This window comes from Lepidochelys kempii, chromosome 2, assembly GCF_965140265.1.
Source record: "Lepidochelys kempii isolate rLepKem1 chromosome 2, rLepKem1.hap2, whole genome shotgun sequence".
NCBI lineage: Eukaryota > Metazoa > Chordata > Testudines > Cheloniidae > Lepidochelys > Lepidochelys kempii.
The window spans coordinates 89,013,469-89,027,298 of record NC_133257.1 but is presented as its reverse complement, the minus strand read 5'-3'; the positions used below and the strand labels follow the sequence as shown (position 1 = coordinate 89,027,298).

General features: G+C 42.3%; 1 protein-coding gene and 1 long non-coding RNA gene across 2 annotated transcripts in view; one reads left to right on the top strand and one right to left on the bottom strand.

The window, feature by feature from the left end:
* The window catches only part of LOC140906837 (uncharacterized), a 45,347-nt gene extending 43,292 nt beyond the window's left edge, over window positions 1-2,055 (top strand). The window contains exon 3 of the long non-coding RNA XR_012157260.1: window positions 1,326-2,055. This is a non-coding gene — a long non-coding RNA (uncharacterized lncRNA). The remainder of the gene's footprint in view (window positions 1-1,325) is intronic.
* The window catches only part of NDUFV2 (NADH:ubiquinone oxidoreductase core subunit V2), a 43,588-nt gene extending 31,612 nt beyond the window's left edge, over window positions 1-11,976 (bottom strand). The window contains exons 1-2 of the mRNA XM_073331599.1: window positions 11,832-11,976; window positions 9,995-10,060 (exon numbers count right to left, since the gene is read on the bottom strand). Of these exons, the coding sequence (XP_073187700.1) occupies window positions 9,995-10,060; window positions 11,832-11,882 (117 nt within the window). The 5' untranslated portion in view covers window positions 11,883-11,976. The remainder of the gene's footprint in view (window positions 1-9,994; window positions 10,061-11,831) is intronic.
* Between the last annotated feature and the right edge of the window lie 1,854 nt (window positions 11,977-13,830).

Below are 13,830 nucleotides of genomic sequence, written 5' to 3'. Positions count from 1 at the left end.
GGAAGCCTCAGACAGCGAGCTGGTTTTTTGTTTTTTTTTTTAAGAAAAAGAAAGACTCTCACCGCCCAGAGGCTGGAGTCTTCAGACCTCAGGACAGCAGCAGCTGCGACTTCTGAGCCAGAGAGCTCTGTAGAGATGGGGTACAGGGGCAGGGGACACCCTGACATCAGCATCCTCCTCCCCCACTCTGCACAGCCAGCAGGAGGGTCCCAGGAACAGCTGCAGGAGCAACGTGGCTGCAAAGTAGCGGGGGGGAGGGGCACCTGAACACATGCTGCTAGATGCGACACAGCTGTGTGTCACTTGCCTTACTTCTGCACCACTCCTGGCAGTGGCTCTGCCTTCACAGCTGGGCTCCCACCCAGCAGCTACTCCTCTACAGCTGCCCAGCTCTGAAGGCAGCACCGCCGCCAGTAGCAGAGCAGAAATAAGGGTAGTAATACCGCAACACCATCCCCAATAACCTTGTGACACACACACACACCCCAAATCCTTTTTGGGCCAGGACCCCTACAATTACAACACCGTTAAATTGACCAAAATAGACCATGAATTTGGTAGGGCCCTAATTATCTCCCATAAATGGGAACAAACCTGTTTCTCTTTGCAATTGGCTGAACAAGAAGTAGGACTTAGTGGACTTGTAGGCTCTGAAGTTTTACATTGTTTTATTTTTGAGTGCAGTTTATATAACAAAAACAAAAAAAATCTACATTTGTAAGTTCCACTTTCACGATAAAGAGAGTGCACTACAGTACTTGTATGAAGTGAACTGAAAAGTACTCTTGTTTAGCATTTTTACAGTGCAAATATTTGTAATCAAAAATAATATAAAGTGAGCACTGTACACTTTGTATTCCGTGTTGTAATTGAAACCAATATATTTGAAAATGTAGAAAAGGATCCAAAATATTTAATAAATTTCAATTGGCACTATTGTTTAAGAGCGCAATTAAATCTGCCATTAATCAAAATTAATTTTTTAAATCATGATTAATTTTTTCAGTTAATCATGTGAGTTAACTGCGATTAAAATTAACAGCTTTAGTTTTGCATTTTCTGGTGTTTGTGAGGAGACAGACTTAGGTTCTTGTTCCAACAAGATTAATATGAATGTTTTGGTTAGTGCTATATTGTTTTTTCCAGAACACTGACTGGTCTCTTTGAGAGCTTCTCATCGAGTATCAGGAGCGGTTTCTTTCTTGTTTTGTTGAAATATACATTTGATTTCAGAGATAGGGAAATGACTAAAAGGGTAATTCACCACACATCTGAAAGACCCATTTATGTTTCACATAATGCTCTCTGATCTTCTCTTCACTTAGAGCCGGATCCAAAACCTACTGAAGTCAGGGGTGTCTTTCGATTGACATCACTGGGCTTTGAATCAGTCCTTGAAGGCTACCTTGGAAGATTAAGATCTGGATTTATGGTCTGTTGAAATCCCACCCATAATAGCGAGCAAATTTAGAAGTGGGGCCATCTGGACACCAGTGTGCAGGAAACAGGAACTGGCAGCAGGTAGTGGCATGTAACCAGGTAAGACTGAGTTTTTCCTCCCATCTATGAATTCATATCCAGAATATCCCAACAGAACCAGCCATCCCCATGGGAGTACCACATTACACATACTCAGACCCACAACTGATTTAGCCATTTTACAGTGTCTCCTTGCATAGTTTGTAGTCTCCTTATTTAAACACATGTCCACAGAAAAATTACTTTTGCTAAATACCATGGAGACTACTTCCCCATTCAAAGTGCTACATATATAAATGCTAAAATTAACAAAACTAATGCTCTCGAAGTGCACGTTAATAGTATGTGCTCCTACTTCAATTCCAAATTATGTAACCCCCAACTGGAATATACTTATTTGTTGTAAATTCTATTTTCAACTCGGCAGGACATAGCATAATATATGCACTACTATAACAGAGAATTTTCGTGAATTTGGGAAATTCCATCTTTGGATTTTAAGATTAGATGTCAAATACACAGAAAAATAAGAGAAGCTATAAATGACAGATTTCCGCTGGTCTGTGTAAAGATTTGGAGGGTGGGGGGGGAGGGCCAAGGTTACACACTAGAATACCAAAGGAAAATTACCTGAAGAGAAAGAATCGACTTTGTACAAGCATATGGATGGGCTCTGAGTTACAGAAAGAGGATCCTTTTATTGTTCTTGGAAGCTTCTTCACATAGCAATCTTCTGTCATTTCTAACAGGCACACCAGACATATGCCACACATCCTGGATCTATTTCTAGATCTTTGTTTTTCCTCCTAAAATTTCAGTTCTTTCATCTGTGTTTTATTTTAGGATTTTAGCCTGCTGTTTGCTTGCTTTGTTTGCCTGTTGTGCTTCTCTGACTCAGTTATCCTTGTTAATATGTTCTTAATTTCTGTTTGCAAAAAAAAGTCAGATTGATTTATAAAACCTCCCTCTCTATTTGGATTACAGCTGTTATTTCTTATGTATCTGTCTGCTTGAAGAATCTCAAGTGTGGGGTAGGGGGGAAATAATAAATGAGGATTGTTATCTTCTGCCACAATCTCAGCACAGTTCTGTGCTGCAGAGCTCTGAGTGGTTACATTAGAAGCTATACAGCAAGTTAAAGCTAAAAATTTCCATTTGGTGGCTTCTTAGCGCACAGGCCTATTTATGTTTGAGTGACTAAAAGGAAGAGTTTGTGTAGAGTTTGAGGGAATTTTCACCAAGATCTTGTAGAGTTCCAGTCACACAGCTGTGCAGGATCGGTTTCTCTCATGGTCTCTAATCTCTTCTATTTCATAGAAATCTAACATCTATCTTGGACGTACACTAGCTCATTTTACCCCTGAACAATAAAGGCTCATTTATGCCTTTTCCTAGGCAGAGAATACTGGAGAGCAAGAGTAGATTCAATCGCTGAAGCATCAGTGCCTGGAGGCAATTATGCCTAAGTGCTGGAGGGAGTATATTAGGAAGTGCCCCTTGCTACACTTGTTGAACAAGTGCAGCCAGAGTTTCTTGAGTACAGCTATGCAGGTGTGTGGGCAGGGCAGGGTCGGGTCATGCTTCACCCAGACACATCCTTTCTGTTTGTGTAATCAGTTCCACTGTTTCCTCTGTATACCCAGTGTGACATTCTGTACCTCAAAATAGCACCCTGGAACTCCCATATTCACCATCGTGGTACGATTATGAATTGTTTTGTACAATGCATGCCTTGTGATGTACCATTTAAGAAGTCTTGATCTGTTGAAAATTACTATCTTGTTGAATTGTATGTACCATCATTGTATGTGAAGTTATGAAGTATTGTTATGTTTGTTACTGAAATATGTCGTAAGTGGGAAATGCCCACAACAAGCCTTTCAGTGGCAACAAAGGAGCAACTAACACGGACAAGACAGATTTACATCAGGACCAGCCAGACATGTGTTGATGGCCCATCCATCAAGAAGAATCCACTCTCCCAGAGACTCCTCAGAGAGTGCACATATGGGCTACCTAACACCCATGTCACAGCAAGGATCTTAGAGAGTTTTGCACCCCAGACTACTTTTTAGCCCATTTTAAAAAAAGGAGTATGTTTTAAGTTGGTCATGTCCCTTTTAAGTTCTCAAAATGGTTCTGCAGGCCAAGGAATGCAAATAAAGCACTTTCTTTCATCACATACACACTGCATGTGTATATTGCCCACTGACATGCCAGCCTAGCGAGGAGGGCTTTAGACTAGGTTCAAAAGAGGCAGGTAACAAAAGCCCCAGGTAGGTATAAAAAAAGGTGACCTCAATATTGAGTCAGATATTAAGAGAGGGGAATAGAAAATTACAATTGGCTCTTAGGAGCAACAAGATAGAAAATGACAGGTTTCAGAGTAAAGCCGTGTTAGTCTGTATTCGCAAAAAGAAAAGGAGTACTTGTGGCACCTTAGAGGTTAACCAATTTATTTGAGCATAAGCTTCCGTGAGCTACAGCTCACTTCATCGGATGCATACTGTGGAAAGTGTAGAAGATCTTTTTATACGCACAAAGCATGAAAAAATACCTCTCCCCACCCCACTCTCCTGCTGGTACTAGCTTATCTAAAGTTATCACTCTCCTTACAATGTGTATGATAATCAAGGTGGTCCATTTCCAGCACAAATCCAGTGTTTAACAAGAACGTCTGAGGAGGGTGGGGGGGTAGGAAAAAACAAAATGGTGGGGGAAATCTGCTCTATATTTCAGACATCTACACACAAATGCATGGAGTACAGGGAATAAACAGGAAGAACTGGATGTATTAGTCCTTTAGCTAAATTATGACTAAACTGCCATCACGGAGACCTAATGGGATAAATCTCATGATTGCATGTTTGGTATAAAAGGGTATAACTTTACTCAGGAAGGACTGGCAGGGGAAAAAACTGAGAAGGCGTTATATTATACATCAAGATTACGTACACTTGTTCTAGAGTCCAAAAGAAGATGAGAGGCAGACTAATTGAGTATGCCTGGACGAAAACTAAAATGGGGGTGAAATGCACCACAGGAAATGTTGAAGACTGCAAGGTTACCAGGCCAGAAAAGGCGCTTATACTTGGGTTCCTGGCAGGACCCAGAGAGAATCCTTGCCAAGAGCAAGATGACATCATTCAGATTAAATTTAGTGAGCACACAGAAGTTTCACCAAAAGTCAATGGCACTGGACGCATCATCTTGTTAGTGGATACAGTGTTTGAAATGAACCGTACTACTGGACAGTGGACCCAGCTCAAGTAGTACAAAACTATACCTGATGTTTCCTAAAAGATTCAGTAGCAACAAACTGTGGACCAAATCAAGCATAGAATCAGGTAGCACATATAGTGTGTCTCAGCTGTTCAAAATGGCATTCATGTGTCAGTTTCTTTACTTTCCAGAACACAAATTGTGGCTATCCAAACTAACTGGGTTTAGGTGACTGCAACAAAAAGATGGTGCCAAACTGACAAAGATCTTTTTAAAAAAAATAAAATAAAATAAAAATAAGGGGAAAAGAGTTAACATTTGTTCTGTGATTCAATATGCCAGAAATAAAGACTACAACTGAAAGTTTGCTTCCCAGGTTGGGAGCAGTTTAATTGCAAGCACCAGGGGAAAAAGGACAATTACAGAATCACAGTTTACCATTAAAACAAAGACATAGATTTTATTGCAGAAATATTTACATTGACTATACGGGTTTAGTTTAAATATGGACACTTGCACACTACAATATTTGCAGTTATTCCTGTAATTTGATTTCAGTAAATCTAACTACTGCAGGTGGTAGATGTCCAGCATTTAATAGCATCCACACTATATTTAGCCTGTCTTTGCCAGGGTCACAGGGAGATCTGAGAAGCTTTGTTAACTCTACTGTACTGTGTGGGGAAAAAAAAAAAAAAAACAAAGAAAAGCAAACTATCCCGACACAAAAGAAAGGTAGAAACACTAGTAAGAGGAGCTCTTTAATGACTTGAAAATCAAAAAGGAATCACTACAAAAGAACAGCACAAGTATACAGGGACAAAATCAGAAGGCTAAAGCACAGAATGAGTTACAACTAAAAGGGACAAAAAAAGGCAATAAGAAGAGGTTCTGTAAATACATTAGAAGCTAGAGAAAGATGAAGGAAAGTGTAGACCCTCTATTTATCAGGGAAGGAAAGCTAATAATGGACAACTCAAAAAGGCTGACATGTTTAATGCCTATTTTGTTTCAGGCCTCACTAAAAAGGTTAATTGTAATCACATACCTACCACAATATTAACATTAACAATAAGGGGGAAAAGGAAAACAAGCCAAAATATGGAAAGAACAGGTTAAAAAGAATATTTAGATAAGTTAGATGTATTCAAATCAGCAGCACCTGATGAAGTGTACCCTCAGGTATTTAAGGAACTAGCTAAAACTATCAGAACTGTTAGCAATTATCTTTGAGAACTCATGAAGGACCAGTGAGATCCCAGAGGACTGGAAAAGGGCAAACATGGTACCTATCTTTAAAAAGTGGAGGGAAAGAGGATCCAGGGAATTATGGATCAGTAAGCCTAACTTTGATACCTGGAAAGATACTGGCAACCAATTTGTAAGCACCTAGAGGATAACAGGGTTATAAGAAATAGCCAACGGGAAGCAGCGCAGGCCAAGGGATGTGCTGGCTGCTCTTCCTCCAGTCCCCATTGGCCTGGAGCAATTAACCGCGGCCTGTAGAAGCCACGATCGGCTGAACCTGCAGACGCAGCAGGTAAACAAACCGGCCCGGCCCACCAGGGGCTTTCCCTGAACAAGCGGCGGCATTAGTTTGAGAACCACTTGTCTAGATGAAATTACAAAAAAAATGGTTGAAAGACTGTACTCAAAGAGTAATTATCAGTGGTTCGCTGTTACACTGGGACATAACCCCATGGGATTCTCAGGGGTCAATTCTGGGTCCAATACTATTCAGTTGTTTCATTAACAACTCGGTAAAGGAGTGGAGAGTATGCTTATAAAATCTGTGGATGACACCAAGCTCAGAGGGATTGCAAACATCTTGGAAAACAAGATTCAAATTCAAAACAACTTTGACAAATTGGAGAATTGGTCTGAAATGAACAAGATGAAATTCAATAGACAAGTCCTCAGTACTTCACTCAGAAAGGAAAAAAAAAAAAAAAAAAAAAATCTACAAAATGGGGAATAACTCCTAGCTGGTTGCACTGCTGAAAACAATCTGAGAGTCATAATCACAAATTAAAAATGAATCAACAATGACATGCCATTGCGAAAAAGCTAATATTCTGGGGTGTATTAACATGAGTGTCATATGTGAGTCACAGGAGATAACTGTCTCACTCTATTTGGCACTAATGATGCCTCAGCCAGAGTACAGTGTCCAATTCTGGGCACCACACTTCTGGAAAGATGGGGACAAATTGCAGAGTCTCTAAAAGCAACAAGAACAATGCAAGGTTTAGAAAACCTGACCTATGAGGAAAGGCTAAAAATCTGTGCATGTTTAGTCTTGAGAAAAGACGACTGAGGTGGGACCGTCTTCAAATATGTTAAGGACTGTTTATAAAAAGGATCGTGATGAACTGCTCTCCATGTCCACTGAAGATAGGACAAGTAGTAATGGGCTTAATCTGCAGCAAAGGAGATTGAGGTTAGAGATTAGGGAAAAATACTAAACATAAGGATAGTTAAGCACTAGAATAGGCTTCGAAGGGAGGTTGGGGAATCCCCAGCGTTGAATGTTTTTAAAACAGGTTAGACAAACACTTATCAAGGATGGTCTAGATCTACTTGGTCCTGCCTCCACACAGGGAGGCTGGACAGGACGACCTCTGAAGTTCCCTTCCAACCCTACATTTCTGTGATTCTAGGTACTTGGAATGTGACAACAAGTACAATATAAGCAAGAAAAATCTAAACAAACATACAGGTGAAGAGAGAAAGCAAACCATTTACACTGAAACTGGCATCAAAACAGATCAACCACACTGGAAGGAAAGTTAGTGTTGCTACACAGTAAATCCCCTTCAGCTCCAAGCAGGCTTTATTGACCTTCAACACCACAAAGCAAACGGCAAGAAAGAAAATTGAGACTAGTGATACTCCAAGAACATGATTACTTAAAATTGTGTATGGTTTTCTCTGTACAAACCAGGCAGCCAATAAGACATCCACCTTCTGATAGTATTAAAACACCCGATATTGATTAAAGAACTCAAAAAAGTTTAACCTCAAACCAGTCAGAGCAATTGACCAATTATCTATTACAGACATTCTCAAATTGTGGTCCACGGACCACAAGTGGTCCACGAGCTTCATTCAGCTGGTCCGCGGACAGTTCCCTCTAAGGTGCGCACCTGGGCGGCCACACACGAGAGAATAAAGGGCCACTCACATAATTGTGAAACTGCACAGGCATGGCTCCATGAATTAGGTGCCTGCACGCTGGAGAAGATGCACATGTAAAGTGAGGTGGTGGCCTTGGGGAAATAAAGGGAAGGTAAGAGGGGGCGGTGGGTTGACAAGAGAGGGTGGGGGGAATTTGGGACATGCAGGGCTGCAACGACCAGAGAAAGAGGCGACTTTCTCCAGCTCCAGGGCTATAGCTGCCGGGGAAAGACGCCCCTCCTTCCCAGCCCCAGCTCAGGGGCTGCGGCGGAGACAGGCCATATCCATTGCATTAGAAAGGTAAGACTACTGATATTAAAATATGAGTTGTGTGCTTTTATTTGTACAACAAAAAACCATTAATTATTAAGATTTTTATTTTTTTAATACAGTGCTTTTATCCAAAGCGCTTTACAATAGTTAGCTAGCAGTACAAACAACATTTGGAACGATCATTAAGCAGTCCGCCGAGACCCGCAGCAATTTTCAAGTGGTCCATGAAAAAAAGTTTGACAACCACTGATCTAGTAGATATGCTCCCAATTTGTCCTTTATACCCCATCAGTGATTTTCAATCTTTTTTCCATTTGCAGACCTCTAAAAAATTTCAAATGGAGATACAGACCTCTTTGGAAATCTTATACATAGTCTGCAGACCCTCAGGGGTCCATAGGTTGAAAACCACTGCTCTATGTTAATTAATGCCTGAAAGTTATAGCTAAAAAAGCCATTGCATAACTGAGGCAAACAAGTAGATAAAACTGTATCCAAAATTCAAAGCTACTGTGAAGAAAAAGGAGCATTAAAGGACAGCAAATATCAAACAACTAATAAGACACAGTACCCCAGGTTGCTATAAATTAAATTCAAATGGTGAAATAGGTCTTGAGGATGACTTTTTCGTTAAATTCTCCAAGCCTATTGGCTCCACACCATAAGCCTTAGCATCCATGAAATTGTCCTCAGAACCTACCATGTGTGCCAGGAAACGGGGGAGCTTGTAGCTAGTTTTGGCAGCTTACCTCCCTGGCTTCCCAGGCCTTCAGCTGCTGACCTGTTCTTGAGGATGCCTAGCCTGATAGCCTAGCCTCTCCCTTCCCCCTCTTTGGAGATCAGCTCTCACTCCCTAAGTCTCCAACCCCTTCCTGCCTCACTTCATGGAAAAGTGCAGAGGGCATGAACTGTAATCCAATTAACTCTCCCTTAAGGGAAAAGCTGCAGAGGAAGAGAACTGCAGGGAGACAAAACAAAATTTTGGGTGCCTGTCTGCAGCAAAAGGTGAAGTCTGTGGCAGAAGTGCTGAATTCCACTGCATCTTGAAAAAAAATGCCAGTTGTGCAGCTACATAACTACAGAGTTCACAAGGCCATGAATGACAGGAATAGGACAGATCACACCTCTCACAGTAGTTCTCTTCAGATTCAGGCAGATGTCATTGATTCGTGTACCCCAGTTCACATTTTAGAATCTTGCAACTATAATTACAACTATTTATATTTGTGTTGCATTTGCAACTAAAGTCCCCAGTCATGGATCAGGGCCTTACTCTACTGGGAACCACACAAACATGGGCTAGAAACATTTTTAAAACTGAAGGTCAAATTCTGGAGCTCAGCTCAGTGGCAAAGTGAATTCTGTGGCAAATTCGGTAGTAGTGGAATCAATGACTACACAGGGCCATGCATAAAACCTTCCCTCTCAAGGAAATCCTAATGTTCAGAGCAAAATTAACTATTCTCCAAAACCTCTTTAGAAAATAGCTGAATTGTTTTTGTTTAAAACTTTAACAGTGAAAGTTTGGTAAAGTTATAACCAAATAAAAACAGAGGCTTATGAAGTCAAGCATTAAGTAACCTCATTTAAGGATTTAAAAAGCTGTGGCCTCTTATATAAGATAGGGAAGGGGGCGGGTGGGGGTGATTAGAGATTTTCACACACACCTCAGAGCAGGGAGCTCTACTGAAAAATAAGTTTCCTTTTAAGTTTCTACTAAGGTCTGGAAAAACAATTTTTGCCAATCAAAAGTGAATAAAAACCATACTTCACCCAACCCACAACTTAAATTTATTCATTCATTCATTCATTCATGTTTTCAGTATCTAGAAAAATTTCTTACCAGAAACAAGGCTCCTCCACCTCCACTGCGCACAGCTGTTTTATGCAAGTAGCGGATCTGTCTCACCTTTAAACAACATTTTTGAAGTATTAAAAACTATAGGTGAAATTTAAGTGCTTAATTGCCATACACTGCTTTCAGTAACAGTTTGATTTCTATACCAATCATAATAAAACACAACCAAAAGACCGAGTGGTTTATTATTTGACAAGGCAAAGTGGAGAATATTAAAGACCTCTCCTGATATCAGGAGTATCTTTGTCTATTTAACACACCCTGGTCACTGCAGATTAAATTAGAAAGTAAACCCTGCCATCTTGAAGCCAGAATTTTAAATAACTTAATATCCTCTCCTCATATGTAAGCATATATCAAACAATGTACTAAATAATTTACTGCCGCAACACATACTTTATAAATACATGTCAGCCATGTATGTTTTTAAATGTATGCATAAACTACTGTTTCAAATCTAATGCATTTAGGGAAGTCTGGAAGTCCTAGTAGGTGCCTATCCACATCTTTAGGCACCGAAGTATCTTTGTAAATCTGGCCCTGTCCAAAAGATGAGGAGTACTTATGGCACCTTAGAGACTAACAAATTTATTTGAGCATAAGCTTTCGTGAGCTACAGCTCCCTTCATTGGATGCATTCAGTGCACATCCGATAAAAAGTACTCCTTTTCTTTTTGCCAATACAGACTAAACACGGCTGCTACACTGAAACCTGTCCAAAAGATGTGTATCTTTTTCAAAAAATGAAACCTCTAAGTATCAGAGTTAGAAATGTTAGATTAGACCTTATTTTTAATCTAACTCTTTGATTGGTACGAGAGAGACCATAGTAAGGGAATTAGAAGGATTATTAACCTATGTTTAGTCTTAGTTACAAGAGATATGCATTGTTAGCAGCAATACTGGAAATCTATTTTTCCCGAGTAGAAAAAGACCTCTTATTTTCCAAACTTTAGTCCTAATAACCCAAGATACATATCAAGTATTCATTTCCTTAAAACTAGCCTTTTCCAGTTTGAAAGTAGAGACATGAACTTTATATCTCACTGATCTTAAATAAACATATAGGTAGTCATAAATTTGGCAATGTCAAGTCTGCTAAAGATCAGAGAGAGAACAAAAGAGATACATCTCCCAGGTGTATGTCCATGAGGGGCTAAAAGAAGACTACACACTACCCCTCGTTTTTATAGAAAATTTTGGTGTGTATGGAGCTATTTAAACAGTATTCTGCCTCAAGGAATATATAAACCATAAACACAAATACAATACACAAAAGAAAAACAAATCAACCAACAATCACTGTGGTTAGACTGGTTTCAGAGTAACAGCAGTGTTAGTCTGTATTCGCAAAAAGAACAGGAGTACTTGTGGCACCTTAGAGACTAACCAATTTTTTTTTGAGCATAAGCTTTCGTGAGCTACAGCTCACTTCATCGGATGCTGTAGCTCACGAACGGTTATGCTTAATCGGTTAGTCTCTAAGGTGCCACAAGTCCTCCTGTTCTTTTTGTGGTTAGACTGTATCACACTTGACAGAAATCATAACTAAGAAGTGTGCGCACAGCCCCATGCACCCCTCCTCCTCCATACCCCCCGAGCCCCTCCTCTCCTGACTTTACTGGGGGCGGATTTCCCCCCTTTCTGCGGGGGGGGGGGGTGTGACATGGGCCGGGCTCCCGGGGAGCTGAAGGCCGCTGTGCCCTTGCCGGCTGCCTCGGGCCTGTCCCTACCAAGGAAGCCGTCTCTCGCCGCGGCGCCTGGAAGAACCCGGGGCGGGGGAGGAGGGCGGGAGCGGCACCTCGGTCGCGGGTTTCCTTACCGAGTGCGCGGCGGCGGCACCGGCAGCGCGAACAGGAGCAGCGAGAAACATGGCGCCGGCCCTGCAGGCCGCAGCCCCGCTCACTGCAGCCGCCACTCGGAGCCCGCGCACCTCCTCCCCTTACCGCTCCCTCCCACTGTGCCGCCGGCGTCGGCGTCAGCGCGGGAGCGCGCACGCCTCACGTTCGGGGGCCGCGCGCTGTTGCCGGCCGGGCCGGGAGAGGGAGGAAGGAGCGCGCGCTCCACCACAGCCTCGTGCGCGCGCCGGCCCCTGTCTCCAAGGGATGGGTGGGAGCGAGGCGTGAGGGCAGCCGCCGGGGCTCAGGAGCTGTATTAACCCTCGGCGGTACCTCAGGCCCCGCGCACGGGGTTGCTGGGCGACTCGCCGGCGCTGCTCTGGCGCCAAGCACCGTGCGCCCCGTACCCAGCCCTGTACCACAAGCATTGGCCACGGGGTGGGGAGCAAGGGCAAAACACCTGTTTGTTCCCCTGCACTGGCACCTCTGCTGCCAATGAAAAAGATTCCCAAATCTCATTATTGTTAAACGAATCTTATTATTTTATGGGGGGCAGTGCTTACTTTGTGCCAGGGCAGATTCCCAGCACCTCTAGCCCTGGCAGTTCATGATAGCCCCAGCACCTCTGGGCTTGCCAGGTCAGTTTATGAAAGATTTTAAAAAAATTGCTTGAGCCATGGCACCTCTTTCATTACAAATTAAGCACTGGTGGGGGCGGGGGAAGGGGGTGCTCTTGTTTTTTGAAGGTTGGCAGTACTGCAGCAGCAGCACCCACAGTGTACTCTTGCAATCTACACATACAAGAAGAGACCACATTTGATCAGTGATCATTAGGGTGACCACTTGCATTTCCCGATTGCCAGACATTCTGGGACTGACGTGGCCCCCAGCCGGTCCTGGCGTGGCATCGCACTCACTGTGCATGCCAGGTCACACTGCGCCGGGGAACCATTCTGAAGAGGGTAATGCCCCACCACCACTCTCATGCCAGCAGAGGTAAAGTGGCATACTCTTCAAAATGGTGTCCCCCATCTGATACCAGACAAAAGCACGTCCAATTTTGTTTCAGTCCTGGACTGGGGACAAACCATCCAAAAAAAGGCCTGTCAGATTTAAAACCAGGCAAGTGTCCTCCCTAGTCACAGTGCTCTCAGAGAGCCACACAAATATAGTTAAAATAAGGGGGGTGCTCTCCTGTCCCTGCTGTCCTATCAGTGGCAGATCCATGGTGGAAAATGAGCACACTCAGGTCTGATACTAGCTACCAGATTGTAAATGGGATGTGCTGCTGGCATCTCCACCCCATTTGTAAGGACAGAGCTACAAAAGTGCATGCAAACTCTTCAGAAGAGGGATGTGTTTACTGAAGCAATTAAGAGGTTTGAATTTTCCTAAAGTTGTGCACATCCCCTGCAAAATGCAGAGAAAATTCCACAATGTAATGCCCTTTTATATCCAGCTGTCCCTCCAACAGCAAAAAGTTCTCCTGTCAAAGCCCAGAAATATTAAACAGGGCACAAAGGAGAACACTTTTATTAGCAATCTTGGTAACAATTCCCTGCCACAGCATGGATAGCACAGTGAACCTGAACCTCATGGTTCAGGAGCTCACCACATATGTCAGCATACTAGACAGTGCCAACACATAACTGGTGATTCTGAAAGAGAAAGGCTATCCTGACTGTTTTGCCTACGAACTCATTGTTCCTATCCTGTTGAATGCATATTGTGTATCAAACTACATAAACGAACCCCAAGATCTGTATCATCAAACAGAACCTTTGATAAACATTAACTCCCCATATCACACTTTAGAGAGAAGAATAGTTATTCCCTTTTTGAACAAATATACATTTGTAATAATAAAGTAAAGGAAATTACATTGTAGGGACTAATGTGTCATTAATAACCACAGTTTTTCCTTCTCATCTTCCTCATTAGGCAGGGCTGTGGGGATATTTGAAGCTTGAGCTTCAGGCATTC